The following is a 17,295-nucleotide window of genomic DNA, read 5'->3' as shown; positions in this document are numbered from 1 at the left end:
ACCTGAAGCTGTTCCTCAATTCTAACTAAAGGACTCTAACTTCTAAGAAGTACCAAACATACCTGAAGCTGTTCCTTAATTCTAACTAAAGGACCCTAACTTCTAAGAAGTACCAAACATACCTGTAGCTGTTCCTAAATTCTAACTAAAGGACTCTAACTTCTAAGAAGTACCAAACATACCTGAAGCTGTTCCTTAATTCTAACTAAAGGACTCTAACTTCTAAGAAGTACCAAACATACCTGAAGCTGTTCCTTAATTCTAACAAAAGGACTCTAACTTCTAAGAAGTACCAAACATACCTGTAGCTGTTCCTCAATTCTAACTAAAGGACCCTAACTTCTAAGAAGTACCAAACATACCTGAAGCTGTTCCTCAATTCTAACTAAAGGACTCTAACTTCTAAGAAGTACCAAACATACCTGAAGCTGTTCCTAAATTCTAACTAAAGGACTAACTTCTAAGAAGTACCAAACATACCTGAAGCTGTTCCTCAATTCAAACTAAAGGACCCTAACTTCTAAGAAGTACCATACATACCTGTAGCTGTTCCTAAATTCAAACTAAAGGACCCTAACTTCTAAGAAGTACCAAACATACCTGTAGCTGTTCCTAAATTCTAACTAAAGGACTCTAACTTCTAAGAAGTACCAGACATACCTGAAGCTGTTCCTCAATTCAAACTAAAGGACTCTAACTTCTAAGAAGTACAAAACATACCTGTAGCTGTTCCTTAATTCTAACTAAAGGACTCTAACTTCTAAGAAGTACCAAACATACCTGTAGCTGTTCCTCAATTCTAACTAAAGGACTCTAACTTCTAAGAAGTACCAAACATACCTGTAGCTGTTCCTCAATTCTAACTAAAGGACTCTAACTTCTAAGAAGTACCAAACATACCTGAAGCTGTTCCTCAATTCTAACTAAAGGACTCTAACTTCTAAGAAGTCCCAAACATACCTGTAGCTGTTCCTCAATTCTAACTAAAGGACTCTAACTTCTAAGAAGTCCCAAACATACCTGTAGCTGTTCCTCAATTCTAACTAAAGGACCCTAACTTCTAAGAAGTACCAAACATACCTGAAGCTGTTCCTTAATTCTAACTAAAGGACTCTAACTTCTAAGAAGTACCAAACATACCTGAAGCTGTTCCTTAATTCTAACTAAAGGACTCTAACTTCTAAGAAGTCCCAAACATACCTGAAGCTGTTCCTTAATTCTAACTAAAGGACCCTAACTTCTAAGAAGTACCAAACATACCTGAAGCTGTTCCTCAATTCTAACTAAAGGACTCTAACTTCTAAGAAGTACCAAACATACCTGAAGCTGTTCCTTAATTCTAACTAAAGGACCCTAACTTCTAAGAAGTACCAAACATACCTGTAGCTGTTCCTAAATTCTAACTAAAGGACTCTAACTTCTAAGAAGTACCAAACATACCTGAAGCTGTTCCTTAATTCTAACTAAAGGACTCTAACTTCTAAGAAGTACCAAACATACCTGAAGCTGTTCCTTAATTCTAACAAAAGGACTCTAACTTCTAAGAAGTACCAAACATACCTGTAGCTGTTCCTCAATTCTAACTAAAGGACCCTAACTTCTAAGAAGTACCAAACATACCTGAAGCTGTTCCTCAATTCTAACTAAAGGACTCTAACTTCTAAGAAGTACCAAACATACCTGAAGCTGTTCCTAAATTCTAACTAAAGGACTAACTTCTAAGAAGTACCAAACATACCTGAAGCTGTTCCTCAATTCAAACTAAAGGACCCTAACTTCTAAGAAGTACCATACATACCTGTAGCTGTTCCTAAATTCAAACTAAAGGACCCTAACTTCTAAGAAGTACCAAACATACCTGTAGCTGTTCCTAAATTCTAACTAAAGGACTCTAACTTCTAAGAAGTACCAGACATACCTGAAGCTGTTCCTCAATTCAAACTAAAGGACTCTAACTTCTAAGAAGTACAAAACATACCTGTAGCTGTTCCTTAATTCTAACTAAAGGACTCTAACTTCTAAGAAGTACCAAACATACCTGTAGCTGTTCCTCAATTCTAACTAAAGGACTCTAACTTCTAAGAAGTACCAAACATACCTGTAGCTGTTCCTCAATTCTAACTAAAGGACTCTAACTTCTAAGAAGTACCAAACATACCTGAAGCTGTTCCTCAATTCTAACTAAAGGACTCTAACTTCTAAGAAGTCCCAAACATACCTGTAGCTGTTCCTCAATTCTAACTAAAGGACTCTAACTTCTAAGAAGTCCCAAACATACCTGTAGCTGTTCCTCAATTCTAACTAAAGGACCCTAACTTCTAAGAAGTACCAAACATACCTGAAGCTGTTCCTTAATTCTAACTAAAGGACTCTAACTTCTAAGAAGTACCAAACATACCTGAAGCTGTTCCTTAATTCTAACTAAAGGACTCTAACTTCTAAGAAGTACCAAACATACCTGTAGCTGTTCCTTAATTCTAACTAAAGGACTCTAACTTCTAAGAAGTACCAAACATACCTGAAGCTGTTCCTTAATTCTAACTAAAGGACTCTAACTTCTAAGAAGTACCAAACATACCTGAAGATGTTCCTTAATTCTAACTAAAGGACTCTAACTTCTAAGAAGTACCAAACATACCTGAAGATGTTCCTTAATTCTAACTAAAGGACTCTAACTTCTAAGAAGTACCAAACATACCTGAAGCTGTTCCTCAATTCTAACTAAAGGACTCTAACTTCTAAGAAGTCCCAAACATACCTGTAGCTGTTCCTCAATTCTAACTAAAGGACTCTAACTTCTAAGAAGTACCAAACATACCTGAAGCTGTTCCTCAATTCAAACTAAAGGACTCTAACTTCTAAGAAGTACCAAACATACCTGAAGCTGTTCCTAAACTCTAACAAAAGGACTCTAACTTCTAAGAAGTACCAAACATACCTGAAGCTGTTCCTTAATTCTAACTAAAGGACTCTAACTTCTAAGAAGTACCAAACATACCTGTAGCTGTTCCTAAATTCTAACAAAAGGACTCTAACTTCTAAGAAGTACCAAACATACCTGTAGCTGTTCCTAAATTCTAACTAAAGGACTCTAACTTCTAAGAAGTACCAAACATACCTGAAGCTGTTCCTCAATTCAAACTAAAGGACTCTAACTTCTAAGAAGTACCAAACATACCTGAAGCTGTTCCTCAATTCTAACTAAAGGACTCTAACTTCTAAGAAGTACCAAACATACCTGAAGCTGTTCCTTAATTCTAACTAAAGGACCCTAACTTCTAAGAAGTACCAAACATACCTGAAGCTGTTCCTTAATTCTAACTAAAGGACCCTAACTTCTAAGAAGTACCAAACATACCTGAAGCTGTTCCTTAATTCTAACTAAAGGACCCTAACTTCTAAGAAGTACCAAACATACCTGAAGATGTTCCTTAATTCTAACTAAAGGACCCTAACTTCTAAGAAGTACCAAACATACCTGAAGCTGTTCCTCAATTCTAACTAAAGGACCCTAACTTCTAAGAAGTACCAAACATACCTGAAGCTGTTCCTTAATTCTAACTAAAGGACTCTAACTTCTAAGAAGTACCAAACATACCTGAAGCTGTTCCTCAATTCTAACTAAAGGACTCTAACTTCTAAGAAGTACCAAACATACCTGAAGCTGTTCCTTAATTCTAACTAAAGGACTCTAACTTCTAAGAAGTACCAAACATACCTGAAGCTGTTCCTCAATTCTAACTAAAGGACTCTAACTTCTAAGAAGTACCAAACATACCTGAAGCTGTTCCTTAATTCTAACTAAAGGACTCTAACTTCTAAGAAGTACCAAACATACCTGTAGCTGTTCCTCAATTCTAACTAAAGGACCCTAACTTCTAAGAAGTACCAAACATACCTGAAGCTGTTCCTCAATTCAAACTAAAGGACTCTAACTTCTAAGAAGTACCAAACATACCTGAAGCTGTTCCTCAATTCTAACTAAAGGACTCTAACTTCTAAGAAGTCCCAAACATACCTGTAGCTGTTCCTCAATTCTAACTAAAGGACCCTAACTTCTAAGAAGTACCAAACATACCTGAAGCTGTTCCTTAATTCTAACTAAAGGACTCTAACTTCTAAGAAGTACCAAACATACCTGAAGCTGTTCCTTAATTCTAACTAAAGGACCCTAACTTCTAAGAAGTACCAAACATACCTGAAGCTGTTCCTAAATTCTAACTAAAGGACTCTAACTTCTAAGAAGTACCAAACATACCTGTAGCTGTTCCTCAATTCTAACTAAAGGACTCTAACTTCTAAGAAGTCCCAAACATACCTGAAGCTGTTCCTCAATTCTAACTAAAGGACTCTAACTTCTAAGAAGTACCAAACATACCTGAAGCTGTTCCTTAATTCTAACTAAAGGACTCTAACTTCTAAGAAGTACCAAACATACCTGAAGCTGTTCCTCAATTCTAACTAAAGGACTCTAACTTCTAAGAAGTACCAAACATACCTGAAGCTGTTCCTTAATTCTAACTAAAGGACTCTAACTTCTAAGAAGTACCAAACATACCTGAAGCTGTTCCTCAATTCTAACTAAAGGACTCTAACTTCTAAGAAGTACCAAACATACCTGAAGCTGTTCCTCAATTCTAACTAAAGGACTCTAACTTCTAAGAAGTACCAAACATACCTGAAGCTGTTTCTAATTTTAAGACTTTAAGAAGGCCCTCTTCACCACCACAAGCAATATATCCTTGATCTTTGTTCCAGGAAACATATTTCAACTTAGTGTTGTTAGGGATGGCAATCTATAAAACAAAAATAAAGATCGTTAGCACAACAATAAGGTATGGATCAATCTATAAAAAAGGGTACTTCATGTATTATCTGGCATTAATTGGAAGAGTTAACAAGGTTAAAGTTTGCGTGTGTTTTTAACAAGTTCTCTTTTGTCTTCCATTTGAATATGTATTAACTTGATTATGTCTTTTAACTTTTAGAAATGTCAAACGTCCAGATCTAAAAGGTCAAATTTTATCACGTCTGAAGCTGTCAAACTGAATTTTACACCCCCTTAACACAGAATTGTCAATATTTTGAGTTAGAGCTGGTACAAGTTTCTATAATTTTGATATTATTTGTCTCACTGGTAGTAAACTACACTGTAAAAAGCTTTTTGAGAAAGAGCAGGTGAGATTTTTTTAATTTGAATTTATTGTCTAAAAGAAATGCACTACGAAATAACTGTGTTCTTGGGCCATATTAAGTGTTATAAGACATTTATCTCAAATATTTATTCTACAATTCATATAATCACAAGTTACAAAATGTCAGTCTTGAAAGTACCTAATGTACATTGACTAGGTAAGAACTGACCTTGTAAACCATATCGATCACATGTATCTATTAACTTTAACCTGATTACATGTCTAGCTCTTTCCTATTTCAAGTACCACTTCCTGAAGTTGAACTGAATATATTATATGTATATGAAATTGTGTCCCTGTTCGGAAATAAATTTCAGCAATAAGTTAACAATACTTGTGTCTTATGCTGCATTTACACATAATTTTGAATTACATTTGCATTAACATGATTAACTGATTTGAATTTCAATCAAAACAGTGTAGGTCAGAAGGTAAAATGTAATATAAATTGCAATTCACGTCGTCGAATTTTCTTTAACTGTCCAAATCACTTTCACTTTTAATTGTGCATCATTAAGTTATTGATTATAATTTAATTCAAATTACAAATATAATTTAGAAAGTGTCCACATCATGTTTTAAATCTAGTTAACTTATTTGTATTAACGAAAAGGCATTTATAATACAGTAACACCTTATCGCTATTTGTCCGCCATTACTGGATATTACACAGGTTCCCGTAAAATTTGACATCACAATACAAAAAATCTGATGCCACAATGGAAAAGTGATTGTTGTATGCCTCAAAAGTTCAAGCGGCCAGGTCAGCCGGGATAAGCGATAAGGTGTATGCTAAATTGGATAATGCAATTAGCCAGTTCGAATTCAATTCAAATTATTAACAGAAGAGTGTGTAAACTCGATTAAAGAATTTGATTGGAATTAAATGTACTTGTGAATGAATATATAATATATTGATACTTTTTGGGGGTTATCATAACCAGTATTTACTATTTATCATGTAAATAAAAACAACAAAAGTAACTGAATGAATAACAGATTTACAGAACAAACCATGCAAATGCAGGGATTTGGAAATGTCTAAAAATCATGTCATATTAGAGTTCAAATACAAAAATCGTGTAAATAATATTAATTAACCACCTATTTTTTTAAGTTCTGTTATTGAAAAGATTATTATCTATCTTAAAAATATCTTCAATCTTCAATCTTTGTCGTGATGACAGAGTAATCTCTCTTGTAAATTATCCTCTCTTGTAAAATAATTATCACAATTGTAGTTTCTCCTTTGTACTTATATATTGTAGGTGGCGCTTTAAAAATATTATAGAATTATTGTATGAAGTGAAATAAATTTAAAAAAAAAAAAAAAATGGTTTATTAGGTTATTGAAATGGCATGAAAAATTAAAAATATAAAAAATTTAAAGAAATTTGTATCAAATTATCCACTAAAACGGTTTGTTTCCTCTATGTACTCCGCTAATAATTGATTGATATTTTCTGCATTTGGCAAATTGATTGTTAATAATTGGTCTAGATCTGTTGGAATTTGTCCTGTTATGAAGTATATTTGATGAAATAATTTGTCTCTGGCATCTGAATACAGGTCACATTCAAAAAGGTAGTGTTGTACATTTTCTTTTTGTTTGCAGTGATCACAGGTTTCCGAGTTGATGTGCTGGTTTATTATAAATTGGTATGCATTTAATTTAGAATAACCTGTTCGTAAACTGTTGATTATGTTGTACATTTTTTTTGACGGGAAGTCTTTTTTAACTTTATCTTTAACTTCAGGATGAAATCTGAAATAATGACGTCCAGTATCACTATTTTCCCATCTGCGTTGCCATTTTTTTGTAACAGAATTTCTAGCTGCTTTTTTTACATCTTGTTTTGTAAACACTATGTCATCAACTGCTAGTGTTTCTGCTTCTTTAGCAGCTTCTTTTGCCAGGGAGTCTGCCTCGTCATTTCCTTTTATGTTGGCATGTCCTGGTGTCCAGTTTAAGTTTATTAAAAATCCATGTTCGTTTAAATTTTTTATTTTCCCTTTGATTTCGTTAATGGTTTGATGATAGCTGTCACTTTTCCAATTGAGAGTTAAGATACCTAATGCTGTCTGACTGTCAGAAAATAAAGTTAAAGTATTAATTTGCTCTTTTGAAAAAGATTCTATATAATCCAGAACCATTTTTATTGCTATAAGTTCAGCTAACAAGATTGATCCTTTGTTAGAGACAGGTCTTTTTAATTTTTCTTCTTTATCATTAATGTAAATTATAGCTCCTGCACCGCAGGGGCCTGGATTTCCTAAACATGACCCATCTGTAAAAGCAACTGCTGTGTTTGGTGTTTGAGATTGGAGTTGTTCCGAGATGATTTGTTTTCCTGCCTCTATTTGGGCTGTTGTTCTAGATTTTGAGATGCCAATGTTACGCCAGTAGTCAGGGGCTCTAATGACTGATACTAGACCTTGGTATTCATACTGCGGTTCTATCTTGTCTATATCAACCAATTCTGTATCTTTCATATCTTCAGTTTGTTGGTACATTTTTCCTAGTGGTGATATAAATTTTTCTGGATTTTTCTCCTCTTTCCAAATTTCAAATTTTTTTTTAATAGGGACATTATTACTATAAGAATTAATTTTTCCTAATTCTCTGATGGCCATTTCCTCTCTTCTTAAATCTATTGGTATGTTCCACTTAGTACTTCTAATGCTTCAAGGGATGATTGAGATGGTAGGTCTAAACACAATGCTAGCCCTTTTCTTTGTATTTCATTTAATTTGTCCAGATGACTTGAAGTGCTGGATTGCCAAATACTACTAGCATAATTAAAAATGGAACATACTAAGCTGTCATATATTTGAATGAGTGTCTTTGTTGGTATTAATGCAATTCCCTTGATTTCTCTTATAATTCCTAAAGATCTTTTGGCTTTCTTTACTGTAGATTCTATGTGACTATTGAAATTTAGTTGTTCATCTAATTTTAATCCAAGTTTTTAATTTAAAAATATTTATAAATCTAAAAGCTTCATTGGCAACCAATAAAATTTTCCCTGTTGAAATGTTTTCAGTGATCATAACAAACGTTTCTTCCAGTTAAATAAAAGAAAATCACCTTCTTGCTCAGATACACAAACATTGTGACTACTTAAAACAATAAGTTTCTGCAAAATATTGAAGGAAACGTGAAGACAACAATTCATGCCATCACCGCCATCGCTGGAATGTAGACTGACATTTCAGCCGTGCTTATTGTCGTTCTCTGTTGTAGCACTGCGCGACCTGACAGTCAAGGGAAACAACTTAAATTTTCTTCCGGAAATCGGAATTTTATATGCATCACGGGAATCTATCTTTTCTAACCTCGTGGTCGCAAGGTACGGACGTGTTCCAGTAGAATTTTTAAAATTGACACTGTTTTATGGATAAATATTCTCCATATACACAGGAAAATACCTTAATGATACAATTGTCTATGACTGCATTTGTACTAAATCTAAACACTATTTAATTTGCTGTGCTATATCTATAAATTAAAAAGGGGGAGGGTGGTAGAAACATATTTAAGCAATAATTAGACGATCACATTAAATGTATATGAAATTTCGTGTACGGGAGAACAATTAAGATATTCAAATGTGTCATTTAATAATATTAAGTGACTTGTTTAAAGTTTTATTCATCACTTTCGAGCTTTATCTGCTTTGACGTCCAAATGAACTTTTCTTGATTTTCGTGACGTCACCACGAGATTCAATATGGCTGAACAAAATAGGCGGAGAATGTATACAAATGGAAATAATTAGATAATAGTGTTAAGGAAATGAATATTCAAACATAAATAGGTACGTCATATCCTAGAAAAATATCTAACGAAACGAACTAGATATATTGACAAGCTTTGCATGGATTATAAAGAATAAATTTTAGGGAAATAAGTGCGACCTGAACGTGGGTCGCAATTCCGAACGTTTTGAAATAGGAAAAATCCGTAGCTCTATGGTCCGCAAATAGTCCAAAAATTTCAAAAGGACCTCAAGAGCTACGATACCGCAGCTAGGTGCGAGATGTGATGGATTCAAATATTCAGTAAAGAATTAGAAAAATTATCGATATCCTGTCTTGTGGAGCTCTTAAATTAAATTTCTTAATTTTTATTGTAGTGATTTTGTGTAACAACTTCACCAAAGAAGAAAAAATGGCACCCGCAAAGAAAACCGTAAGTTGAAATGTTGGTTTTAGCACAATCATGTGATAAAAAAGGGAAAGAGAATAATCTACAAACAAATGTGACAAATAGTATTAAGATTTAAATGTTGAGCAACACAAAAAACACCACAAATGCTGTCTAATCTATAGTTCTATGGAAGGTTGAGCATATGTGCTCTAAGTGGCAGTTTATACTGAACTCCTTGTTATTTTAAAAGCAAAAGATTTTATATTTTCTGTTAAAGGTAATATTTAAATAAACTTCAGGCTTATTCTTCGCTATAAAATATTTCAGAACTAAGGTATATTATGGATAGCTATAGATATTTAGACCAAAATAGAAAATAAGAATTAAATTGTTTGCCTTACAGAAAAAGAACATTGAGAACATCAATTCTCGACTTGGTCTTGTTATGAAGAGTGGCAAGTTTGTACTTGGATACAAACAAACCCTGAAGACCCTCCGTCAAGGCAAAGCTAAACTGGTGATCATTGCTAACAACACACCTCCATTAAGGTATGTTATTACTGGATAAGTAAGCATTCGACTCTATGATATTACGCCAAAATGTTTTAAGTGTTTTTATATCATCTGTCAAATCAGAAAACCCTATTGTGTAGAGATGGTTTAATTTGTACGCTGATGAATTTGCTTATTGGTAAAGGATACCAACTTTTTATGGATCTTTTCAATTTTTAAAGGATTAAGGAAAATGAGTGATGGCTAAATAATGGTTTCATTAAGTAGGTGGAACTCCGCAATTGGTTTTGTAAGATCATAGTTTTGGCAGGTATTTCATTGTATCATATATATAATATAAGTTTATATAGGTAAATAAAATCTTTATAAGTATTAACCTTTTCCCATATAATAAAAAATAAACCTAAAGGAAAGGGACATCACTGAAGTTTTATTTTGCTTCATTGACCTGAAAGAAATTATGTGTACAAGAAAAGATGTTGGTTTATAATCTCCCTTATATTTTTGTGTAAACTATAAAATTATATTTATGTTTAATGTTTTCAATTAAAAATTGAAAAATTGAAAATCTACGGGAATGAAGTATAGGGTTAAAATTCAAATGGATTCATTAGTTTGGGAAAGGAAGGACATTTTGCACAAGTTCAGACTTGTGTACTGATAGTGATTGAATCCGGAGCCATTATTTGAAATGGTGAAGATGGATTCATGATCTTTCAGATGTTTTCTTTTCTGTTCAAAGCTTGTTTATATGAAACAGCTGTATGACTCTGATGTCTAACCTAGGACAAGCCAAGTGTGTAGAGCTCATTATGGTAAGCAAATCAAAAGGTTTTAGTCAGAACAACATCAATAAAGACTTGGGAGTTTATTTATGCTTGTTCAACAGTCCACACCAAATACTTTTTCTAAAAGTCTGAAGACCAATATTCAAACAAATTGTCTTATTGGTCCAAACAAAGTTTTGCAATAATTTTCTAGTCCGAATAAAATTTCATTAGTCTGGGGCATCGGACTAGTAGCTAACCGTGCAGACTGGTACAATGTACTTGTTACCAGCATGATAGGCTCAAACTTTATTGTACAGATAGCAAAAAGGTTATCTTTAATGTTCCTCTTAATCTTGAGGCTATTAAATTATGAATGTGGATTCAGATATAAAATTAATACATCCTGTGAAATAAATATAGTTTGCAGGTAATTTGACCTTGACCTTATTATCCTTCAATGGTCAACAATTAAATTTAATAATAAGGTCTGTATCTCAGTTTCTATATTTTATTTTTAAAGCAATATGACAACTTTATTTTGTGTATTTGGATTAGTTATTTATATTATTTTGACAGGTTTCTTCTGGTCGTGATCTTGTTTTAATAATTAATTGGTTGGTGTCAATTTTCTGTTGTACCGAAACCAAGACTTTCAGCATGAAATTTAATATTAAAATTAAACTATTTGAAATATATATCAAGAGTGTGCATTCTTGTTTTAAGAAGTTTTAGTAACCTCAATATTTTATTACAATATTAAAATTGCAACTGAAATATATTACCAATAAATTAATAAAATCTTATTATTTTCACAGGAAAAGTGAGATAGAATACTATGCTATGTTGGCCAAGACAGGTGTCCATCATTACACTGGAAATAATATTGAACTGGGAACTGCCTGTGGTAAATACTTCCGAGTCTGTACCTTAGGAATCACTGATCCAGGTTAGTTACACCATGTCAAAATAAAACTGGGTACTCCTTGTAGAAAATCATCATTGCATGCATTTATTTTGATATTTTGCAATATCATATTGAGAAAAATCCTGGTTAATTCATATAATAAAGGGCGAGTTTAAAATATTGCAATTATTACCCTGTCTCATTTTTTCGCAAATTTACAATATATGTAACAAGACTGGGAACTCCTTGTGCTTAATTAAAATAATGAGGTTTCTATATCTATGGCAACATAAAACTGAGAAACACCAGTTTAATACAATAACTGCAAAGTTTTATACAATTTGGATTCAGATGTGCATGCTAAAGAAACGAAAAGTTGGAAAACTTTATGCTGGTTTCAATTTTACAAATTGTTCAGTTCAGTATCAACTTTCTTTATGAAATAGTGAAGGGGAATGGAGGGAGTTGAACAGTATTGTCTACAATACATTTTGTTGTATTTGTAGCCTGAATTGGACAACATTTTCAGTACACACAGATCAATTGGACAAAAGACCATCTGGACTTTAAAACATACAATCTTCAACAATAGACAAGTGTTATGCAATATGTTGAGCAATAAATCACCTAAGGCATATATAAATTTTCCTGACTGATTCGACTACCATCAATAAATGTTCCAATTGTATAGTAATGTTATTATAGGTTTATAATTTCACTGGCCCACATAATTTAACTGGTTATTTTCTATTTGTAGGAGATTCAGATATCATCAGGAACATGCCAACAGACACACAACAGTAATCGGACAATAAAATATTTCTGGTCAAAATTTGTTTAAATAGAAAAAAGACGTATGATTGTCAGTGAGACAGACAACCAGAGACGATCACATCAGGAACATGCCAACAGACGCACAACAGTAATCAGACAATAAAATATTACTGGTCAAAATTTGTTTGAATAGAAAAAAGATGTGGTATGATTGTCCGAGAGAAAACTCTCAACCAGAGACGATCACATCAAAAGACATAATTAAAAAAGTTACTGTATGGCCTTCAACAATGAGTAAAACATGTACCTCAGTGATCTTTCAAAGGTGTTGAAATAAAACATCAAACCAGAAAACTAACTTTAATATTGGTATCGGATGAGTTTCAGTGGATACAGTAGTTTGATTTTTGTATGAGGGTCTAAATTAAACCTGTGTGACTGACATAGATCATAAAATAATTCCATACACCACATATAGTTGACCTATTCCATAAAATACAAGAAAAATGCACTAAAATTCAAAAACTTAACCTTTGACCACTGAACTATGAAAATGAGGTCAAGGTCAGGTGTCAGCTAGACATGTACACCTTACAATCAGAGGAATTTAAGTACCTTTTGTGAGCACACTCACTGGGCAAACGAAATCTGACAAGATTCCCAAGTTCAAAAACTCCCAACTCTATAAAAGTCAACTGATAAAAAAAATCTTGTGGTTATGCTTATTAACATATGTCCTCTTATAATTACAAAGTTTAATGAAATTCTGTTGCCTAGTTCTGATGACAAGTTGTTGCAGTAGTGGAATGATGCCAATAAGTTGAAAGGTGCACAAAACTCTTAGAAAACCTACATAGTATGTCCTTATTGTTTACAAAGTTCAAAGGGGCACAGCTCCTGGAAAAAAAGTAATCACAATTGCCTTTCAACATGCACATCTAAGTTCAATGAAATTCTGTTGAGTGGTTTCAGAGGAGTTGCTATGATGCACAGTTATAGTAGTAGATGGAGGCCAAGAAGTTCAAAGGTGCAGAACTCGCAAGAAAAATAATTAAATCATAATTTTCTTGTATACAAAGTTTCATGGAATTTCTGTTGTGCTGTTTCATTAGTGTTGCTATGAGCTATTTTAGTATATTGAGGCTAATAAGTTCAAAGGGACAACAATTGGAACTTAATTTCCTGTCGACATGCACATCTTAGTATTTCTTTATTACCTGCAAAGTTTCATTAAATTCTGGTGTCGAAGGGGATATGGAAAGCAATTTTAGTATATTGGGGTCGATATGTTCAAATAGGCATAACCCCTTGAAAAAAATAATTCCGAGTTCTTGGAAGATGTGCACATCTACATAGTATGTCCCTATTGTCAACTTTAAAGTTTCATGAAGTTGTGTTTTAAGAGAAGTCATGTTAAGCTGTTGCAGTAGGATATTTTGGCCAATAAGTTCAAAGGGATGAAACTCTTGGAAAACAAATTGAATCATTGCAAATCTTCATAGTATTTCATGACAAGCTGTTACATGTAATTAGGCCAATAAGTTCAAAAGGATGTAACTCTTACAACATAAATAAAACCCCAATTTTATGTTGGTATGTCATTATCTACAAAGTTTCATGAAAGTCTGCACTGCTGTTAAAGAAGGCTCGACAAAAACCCAAGGGGTAAGAATGAGTAGGAAAATTCTTCGTTTTGTTTCTAAATTTACTTATTTAGTACTGCGCATCCTGTCAACTTAAATGATTTGCCATGCTGGTCAATGTTTAGTTTACGTGACAGTTGTAATAAAGGTTTATATTTAAGACTATCAACACAATATCAATGATAAATAAAGATGGTGAGACATTTCAGCGTAAGTACTCTTGTTTCAATATCCGACAGAAATATTATTTAAGAAATCGATTTTTTGGAAAGTTTGATACACCTTTGAATTTCGTTCAACCGATGTTACCTCGTATGTTTGTTTGCAATAAACAATTTTGGGATTTTATAAAACAAATTGCAATTCGTGGATAGAAACACTAACCGTCAAGGGAGTGTATTGTTTTTCTGGCAGAAAAACAAGATCCATTTATAAGTAAAATACGAAACTTTTACAAACTTTTCTTATGGAACTATTTTATGATCAAAAACAAGTTTTTGTTCAAAGTTTGGTACACAAAGGATAGGATCCTCAATGCTCTTCAACTTTGTACTTGTTCACGGCCGACACTCGGCTAACCGAGAGCAGAGACATATATACATGTGTATATATGTCTCTGCTGTTACTAATGGGAAAAGTTCATGATAGATATAATTGTAAGAAGCAAAATCGTTCAGTAAAGTAAGAACTTCAAACACATCACCATCACCAAAATACAATTTTGTCATGAATCCATTTGTGTCCTTTGTTTAATATGCACATAGACCAAGGTGAGCGACACAGGCTCTTTAAATAGAGCCTCTAGTTTTTTTTATTATTTTGAACTATGCTAGGTATAAATAGATTGTTGACTGTGAATGCTATACTTAGATAAATAAGTCAAGGTACATTTAATCTATATATAAACATAAACAAGGAAGATAAATACGGCAGACATTTTGAGATTTTTACACAAATAAGTTATGGCCCATGGAGGTGGACAGGTTCCAGTTTTCTGTAGCCTTTGTGAGGAGGATACTAGAATAGAATGGAAGTGCCTAAACTGTGACATGCTCATGTGTGATAAATGCAAAGAGAAAATACATGTGAAATTCAAGTTTGCCAAGGATCACAAAGTTGTTTCAATTGAGGAGGTGGGGCTTCATAAGGATGAAATAGATTTTTCCAATATCAGCTGCAATAAACACCCAGTTCAATCATGTGTGATGTTTTGCAAGTCTTGTGTCTACTTAGTATGTCCACAATGTATCTCCGAAACCCATAATGGTCATGGCTTGGTGACCATCAGAGAGGGATATGAAATCCTGATAGGCAAATTGAAGACCGGAGGAAAGAATATCGGAACTAATATTAATGAATTGGAAAAAAGAAAAGAAGAAGTGAAGGATGTGGATAGGACTGAACTTTCCAATTTCGAAAACACTATGAAGAAAATCAAAGATCAGAATGTCCGACTCAAGAAGGAAGTTGATCAACATACTAAAAAATTAGAGGCTGAGTTAATTGATAAGTGGGGAGATTTACATCTGTGTACTGAAACAGAAGAAAAAGAGGTGTCCCTGCTCATTGAAAGTCTGGCTTCCAAAAAGTCAGAAGTTGATGAAATCATCCAATCCACAGATGGTAAGAGAGTCTTTGTGGATGGTTTGGGGTTATTCCAATCAATGGATGAAACAATCACACCACCTTGCAACAAGTTTGATTCTATTCCAATGTTTCTTCCTGGACAAATAACACCTTATAACATTGGTTCACTAGAAAATGTTTCTACTAAGGGTGAAATTAAAATTATAAAACAGTTTGACACTGAAATCTCTGATGTTTTTTTTATGGCAGCCTGTTCTGAAGATACATTGTGGATAACTGACCAGGAAGTACTACAGAAAGTTAATATAGAAGGGAGAAGTTTGAAGATAATTGATCAGAAAGACATTGAAATCTATGGTATGGCAAGTACTCCATCTAAAGATCTACTTTTAGTTACGGAAGGACCTAGACTGATGCAGATCAGTGGTCAGACAGGTGAAATGACTGATTCTTTGTACGAAGTAAAGGGTTTAGATGAGACATCAGCTGTTCATGTAAACCCAGATGGAAAAGTCACTGTTGGTACTTTTAGTGGGGAAGAAGTTTACCCAGCAGTAGGAAGACGTGTTGTGGTTGTGATGGATAAACATGGGAAACATGAAAGTACTTATGAATATGACAGACAAGGAAATCCTATATTTACATTTGTGTTGAATATAACCAGAACAAAGAATGGTAATATTTGTGTAGTGGACAAATTATCTGAAGATAACAGAGGTAGAATGGTAATACTGAGTGAGGATGGAGATGTTCTTAATATCTTCAGTGGACATCCAGAAGTAAACACAGACAAAATTCCTTTCAAACCAGCTCATGCATTCACTACTCCATCTGACAATATCATTGTGTTAAACTTAAACAATGACATATACTTTCTAAACAATTCTGGGAATTATATTGGATATTGTGACACAAGTATAAAGGGAATAAAATTACCACGCTCTTTCTGTAGTACAGAAGCTGGACATACTTATGTAGGATGTGTTGTACCTAATGGTAGTAGTGATAAGGCCAAAATATATGAAGTGGATTTTTTGTGAGTTAGAAACATTTCAGTTCATGTAAGGGACGTTAGATTCTTTTGATACTATAGTTTCAAAACTGTGAGTGCTTGATATTTATGTAAATGACAGAAGTTAGATTCTTTTGACTTTGATACTAGTTCAGAAAGAGTGTTTGACTTTTGATACTAGTTCAGAGAGAGTGTTTGACTTTTGATTATAATTCAGAGAAAGTGAGTGTTAATGACTTTTGATACTAATTCAGAAAGAGTATTTGATTTTTGATACTAGTTCAGAGAAAGTGTTTGACTTTTGATACTAGTTCAGAGAGAGCGTTTGACATTGATGTTTTGCCATGTAAATAAATATAATTTAGATATTTGTTAGAGTATAAATATAGTGAAAGATCTGGGGGAAATAAACTTCAATTATTAAATTTTTTTGAAGTTCATCTAATAAAAATAGACTGATGTTATATGCAAACAAAACCTTCACAATTTATTATAAATAGAACTATACATTCATACGAGACAAGAAAAGTTCACAGTTATTGAAATTAACACCAAAATCCTAGATTACAAAAGACAATATGATAGATATGGATATGCATCATGTGCCTCTTTATAACTCCATTGTCTTAGATGCATGATTCTTTTGGCTTTGAACAAGCTGTCAGTAACTGTCAGTACTCTCAGATCTGTACTTAGTGTCTTTTTGTTGTTGGGAATTTACAAGTACCCGGCCACGTCCACTTGATT

At 33.3% G+C, this 17,295-nt stretch overlaps 3 protein-coding genes across 6 annotated transcripts in view; 2 read left to right on the top strand and 1 right to left on the bottom strand.

Moving 5' to 3' along the window:
- The window catches only part of LOC134690706 (WD repeat-containing protein 35-like), a 39,973-nt gene extending 31,517 nt beyond the window's left edge, over window positions 1-8,456 (bottom strand). For 3 of the 4 annotated variants that reach the window (XM_063550724.1, XM_063550725.1, XM_063550728.1), the window contains exons 1-2: window positions 8,284-8,456; window positions 4,679-4,796 (exon numbers count right to left, since the gene is read on the bottom strand). In XM_063550724.1, the coding sequence (XP_063406794.1) occupies window positions 4,679-4,796; window positions 8,284-8,307 (142 nt within the window). In that variant the 5' untranslated portion in view covers window positions 8,308-8,456. The remainder of the gene's footprint in view (window positions 1-4,678; window positions 4,797-8,283) is intronic. The other variant, XM_063550727.1, reaches the window with a different exon arrangement.
- Window positions 8,457-8,487: 31 nt separating this feature from the next.
- On the top strand, window positions 8,488-12,364 carry LOC134690707 (large ribosomal subunit protein eL30-like). The gene is made up of 5 exons (XM_063550729.1): window positions 8,488-8,545; window positions 9,332-9,387; window positions 9,749-9,894; window positions 11,444-11,574; window positions 12,290-12,364. The coding sequence occupies exons 1-5, from the start codon at window positions 8,503-8,505 to the stop codon at window positions 12,334-12,336; spliced, it is 423 nt and encodes a 140-aa protein (XP_063406799.1). The 5' UTR covers window positions 8,488-8,502; the 3' UTR covers window positions 12,337-12,364.
- A 2,547-nt stretch (window positions 12,365-14,911) lies between these two features.
- On the top strand, window positions 14,912-16,576 carry LOC134689701 (uncharacterized). The gene has a single exon (XM_063549668.1). The coding sequence runs from the start codon at window positions 14,912-14,914 to the stop codon at window positions 16,574-16,576; it is 1,665 nt and encodes a 554-aa protein (XP_063405738.1).
- The last annotated feature ends 719 nt before the right edge of the window (window positions 16,577-17,295 follow it).

Source organism: Mytilus trossulus, chromosome 11 (assembly GCF_036588685.1).
Source record: "Mytilus trossulus isolate FHL-02 chromosome 11, PNRI_Mtr1.1.1.hap1, whole genome shotgun sequence".
NCBI lineage: Eukaryota > Metazoa > Mollusca > Bivalvia > Mytilida > Mytilidae > Mytilus > Mytilus trossulus.
This window is presented reverse-complemented; position numbering and strand designations above follow the sequence as displayed.